Below are 2,190 nucleotides of genomic sequence, written 5' to 3'. Positions count from 1 at the left end.
TATAGTTTAACAATTTGAAGCTTCTGCATTGCACTCTATAATTTGCTGATTTTACAATTTCAGCACACTTCAAGTTGTTTTATGTCAATCTTTAAGGCAGTTCAAGCACTTCTGTTGGTGAAGATGACTTAGGGCCTGTTTGGCATGGCTTTTGAAAAGCCAAAAAGAGCTTTTTGAGACTTGAAAGTTATTTTGGGCCTGTCTGCCTATTTTTATAAAAGTACTATTTTTTTATTAGAAGAGCTTTCAGAGAAAGTTAGTCTAACGTAAAATGGAGATCGTATCAACTTGTTCCGATCTCAGATAATAAACTCATGAGTTTAGTCTTACTTCTTAAGAAACAAAGCACTTCCAGAATAGGAAAGTCTTTTATTATCTAGTTTTCAAACAAAAATTTAGGTAGCTTTCTCCAAATGCTCTTCTACAGTAAGTAAAAGCAAAAGCAAAAGTCATGTCAAATGGCCCTTTATTGATTATTGCTTCCACTGTGAAGCGTAAATATTTTGGCTGAGAATAGGATTAAGCTTTAACTGTTTTCTGAATCTGATTTGAGATTGAAGGTACTAGATGATTTTTACCTGACCAAGAACCTGTCATCATACTAATGGTTTGTCTTGAATTGCTACTCCATTATGGTTTTGCCAATTTGCTTTGCAGCTCGTGGAAGCAAGAGCTATGTGGATGCAAGAGCTACAGAAGCAAACCAAGGATGAGTCGGATTGGATTGGAAGTAGTACTTTTTATTCAAAAGAAAGTGTGGATTCACCACGTGAGATCTTTTCTGCATCCTCATTTGAAGATGGTCATTATAAGAATATGTCAGGCACAACAGTTGATAAAATGACATGCCAAGCAACAAATTATTGTGAGATAGAAAAGCAACCTCTTGAAAGTAGTGACATCCAGTTCATTGACAAGTCCGTTATTGAAGAAGATCCTGCTAGCAAACCCGTGGAAAAGGAGATAGTTTTAGGTCCATCTATAGAAATGCAAGTGCAGGATTATGATGACGATGATGATTGGCTAAATGAAGACCCCGACTTAGTTGAGTGCTCTGGCACCACGGTTTTCGGAAGTGGGGAAGATGTATCATTCAGTGATCTTGAAGATGATATTGATTGTGCTATGCCTGTGAAAACTAAAATAGTCTCCAGTGATGGGAATAAACTAACTAAAACTTCATAAGTGTGGAGTGCAAAAGCAGATGTGTCTGATATTTTCCAGGTTGATCTGCCTCTTGGTCTCCTTTTGGCACTTCGAGACCCCAAAGATCTGTTTGATGCTTGCAGGGATGACTCATGAGCTGCCTTTGCAAGATTGGAAGTCTTAAAAGAGTTCCCACTGAGTGTACTCAAGGAGCCTGCGAGGACTGTCAATAATGAACGACACTTGGGAGGTTAGCTCTTGTAAAAATGTTGCAGGTGCAAACAACCCCCTATCTCAGGGTGCTGAGGTTTCCTAAAAGTTGAGGATGATAACATCAATTTTTTGATTCATTGTTGAAGGTCACGCATGCCACAGAGAAGGAAACCTTTGGTCTATTTCTTTTTCTTTTTCTGTTCCCCCTTATAATTTTTTATTGAAATGAGCCAGCCAATAATATGCCGCAAGATAAAGTTTTCAGCTCCTATTGTCTTCTTTTACCTGTTTCTCTTGTTTTGAGTCACTGGATATTCACAGAAGAAACGATTGTGTGGCTGTACATAGGACATGTAAAGTTTTTGGGATTGCTGAATTTGAAACTTACTAAAATCACCATTAGTCAGCTTTTATGGACTTGTATTTATTTTTGTAGATGAAAGATGACAATGCTGATAGACACTATCTGGTTTCCTTATCAAACGAAGTTACGAGGAAAAATACATATGGTTGTGTTTTAGATAATTTTTGCATCAAATTAACTACTTTCTATTATCTCTAAACCCTAATCCCAAATTTTCTAGTGTCTAATATATGAGAGATATTCTTCAGAAAACCATCTTTTTCTTTATTCAACTTGAAATGGAGCTTGAAATTTGTAGTGTATTCGAAGATGTATAATGCTATGGAAGAGTTTAATACAGTAAAACTATAATATTTCTATCTAATGGTATTGTTCTGTGTGTAATTATATAGCAATTAGATTTTGGTTGGAATGTCTCCAAGTGTTGTGTGGGGTACTGTGAGTCCATGTGGGAGCTTGGGTTGGTG

General features: G+C 36.6%; 1 protein-coding gene across 1 annotated transcript; it reads left to right on the top strand.

Annotated features, from left to right (window-relative positions):
- Positions 1-6: 6 nt before the first annotated feature.
- On the top strand, positions 7-1,794 carry LOC111397449. Its single transcript, XM_023024393.1, has one exon. It carries the CDS (start codon positions 676-678, stop codon positions 1,183-1,185), a length of 510 nt encoding a protein of 169 aa, XP_022880161.1. The 5' UTR covers positions 7-675; the 3' UTR covers positions 1,186-1,794.
- Positions 1,795-2,190: the final 396 nt, after the last annotated feature.

The sequence above is a fragment of the Olea europaea genome, chromosome 7, assembly GCF_002742605.1.
Source record: "Olea europaea var. sylvestris chromosome 7, O_europaea_v1, whole genome shotgun sequence".
NCBI lineage: Eukaryota > Viridiplantae > Streptophyta > Magnoliopsida > Lamiales > Oleaceae > Olea > Olea europaea.
The sequence above is the reverse complement of the archived record's forward strand: the minus strand, read 5'-3'. Positions and strand labels throughout refer to the sequence as shown.